Source organism: Acyrthosiphon pisum, unplaced genomic scaffold (assembly GCF_005508785.2).
Source record: "Acyrthosiphon pisum isolate AL4f unplaced genomic scaffold, pea_aphid_22Mar2018_4r6ur Scaffold_6511;HRSCAF=7076, whole genome shotgun sequence".
In the NCBI taxonomy this organism is placed as follows: domain Eukaryota; kingdom Metazoa; phylum Arthropoda; class Insecta; order Hemiptera; family Aphididae; genus Acyrthosiphon; species Acyrthosiphon pisum.
In genome coordinates, this window is record NW_021776276.1 from 1 (window position 1) to 2,120 (window position 2,120).

Genomic DNA, 2,120 nt, shown 5'->3' on the forward strand with positions numbered 1-2,120 from the left:
GAAGAACATTTTCTAAACACTTATCGGAGAGAGGAGAATGGTAGATTCACATTAGAACTACCGTTCAAAGAAAATGTAAAGCAGCTGGGAGAGTCTCGAGTGATGGCTGAAAAACGGTTTTATACGATGGAACAAAAGCTTGAAGGAAATCGAGAATTGAAAGAAGAATATGTTAAGTTTATGCGTGAATACATCGAGTTAGGACACATGACATCAAATCTGGAAGAAAATGAAAATCGAAAAGAACAATATCAGTTGTTTCTGCCTCATCACGCGGTAATTAGACAGGAAAGCCTTACGACTAAAGTACGAGTCGTGTTTGACGCATCGTCCAAGACATCGACGTCCGTGTCACTGAATGATACCCTCATGGTGGGCCCTACAATTCAGGACGATTTAAGAGCTATTCTACTTAGATTTCGTATTCATGCAGTCGTCATGACAGCGGATATTGAGAAAATGTATAGACAAATTGCTATAAGTCCCAAATGTCAATCGTATCAACAAATTCTGTGGAGGGAAAACCGAAATGAGCCTCTTTTGAGTTATAAGCTTAAGACAGTCACCTACGGAACATCGGCGGCGCCTTTTATGGCTATCCGGACTCTGCTGCAATTAGCTGAATGTGAGAAAAAGAATCATGAAGAAGCGTCTCGCATTGCGAAACGAGATTTTTACGTCGACGACTTGTTGACAGGAGCAGCAAGTGTAGAAGAAGCTATAAAACTCCAAGACGATATGTTGAAGATGTGCAAAAAAGGTGGTTTTCTACTTCGAAAGTGGTGTTCGAATCGTGACAAATTATTAGAACCTATTCCAAATGCGATGCAATCAACCAATCATAATTTCAACCCCAAAGATGATGTAACGACAAAAACCCTCGGAGTCTGTTGGAAGCCGATTGAAGACCAATTCCATTTCAAGGTTCAAGTAGCGAAACCACTATCATCATGTACAAAACGCAAAGTAGTATCAGAAATGTCTAGGCTGTTTGATCCATTAGGACTGGTGAACCCTGTAATTGTGAAGGCAAAAATATTTGTCCAACAACTGTGGAAGCTAAAATTAGCATGGGACGAGTCACTGCCGATTGAACATCACACAGCTTGGGAAAATTATCGGAAGGAGCTTAAAGACATAACACAAATTAACATTCCTCGGAGAGTTACAGTCAGCGACAGCATTCAGAATGAGCTTCATATATTTTGTGACGCATCCCAAGTTGCCTACGGAGCATGTGCATATTTGCGAAGTGTGACAAAGGAGCAGGCAGTGACTGTGCAGTTGCTCATAGCAAAGTCTAGAGTTTGCCCGGTGAAGGCAACAACTATTCCACGTCTAGAGCTGTGTGCAGCATTATTGGCTGCTAAGTTGATGACTATCATATGTCAAGCATTGAAGGAAGTTATTTCTCTGGACAACGTAACATTTTGGTCAGACTCGTCAATAGTTATTAGTTGGATTCAAAGTGATGAGCCAGGAAATAGCTGGAACACATTCGTTGCGAATCGCATTGAAGAAATAAGAGAATTAACCACTAACTATTCATGGAAACATGTAAAAGGATGTGACAACCCTGCAGATCACATATCACGAGGACTAAGTGTCAAGGAATTAATTAATTGTAGTCAGTGGTGGTCAGGGCCGCACTGGCTAGCATTACTAGAGTCGGAATGGCCAACCATAACCATCCGAGAAGAAGTAACTGAACTTACAGAACGACGCAAGGCGGTTACTGTCCTACAAGTTAGTATGAACAAAACAATTGATTTTATAGATATCCTTGGGAGGTTTTCAAAGTTAGAACGACTGTACCGAAGCACGGCATATTTGTTCCGCGGAGTAACAGTTAAGAACAAGCGAGTAAGTGGAGAAATAACAGCCGAAGAAATCGAGAAGAGTTCAAAATTCTGGATAAATATAATTCAAAATTCATCGTTTAAGGCGGAAATCTCTGAGTTACGTGCCAGACAATCACTTTGCACGCACAATAGCAACTTAAATTCATTAAGTCCTTTTGTAGATACTCACGGAATACTCAGAGTGGGTGGCCGATTGCAAAACGCTAATGAGCCATATGACGTACGACATCCAATACTTCTACCGGCTGACTCACAGCT

At 41.1% G+C, this 2,120-nt stretch overlaps 1 protein-coding gene across 1 annotated transcript; it reads left to right on the forward strand.

Annotated features, from left to right (window-relative positions):
* Positions 1 to 102: 102 nt before the first annotated feature.
* LOC103311565 lies at positions 103 to 2,082 on the forward strand (the record flags this gene model as incomplete). Its single annotated transcript, XM_008191220.1, has 1 exon — positions 103 to 2,082. A coding segment is annotated over exon 1 (1,980 nt), but the record flags the coding sequence as incomplete, so codon positions are not given.
* Positions 2,083 to 2,120: the final 38 nt, after the last annotated feature.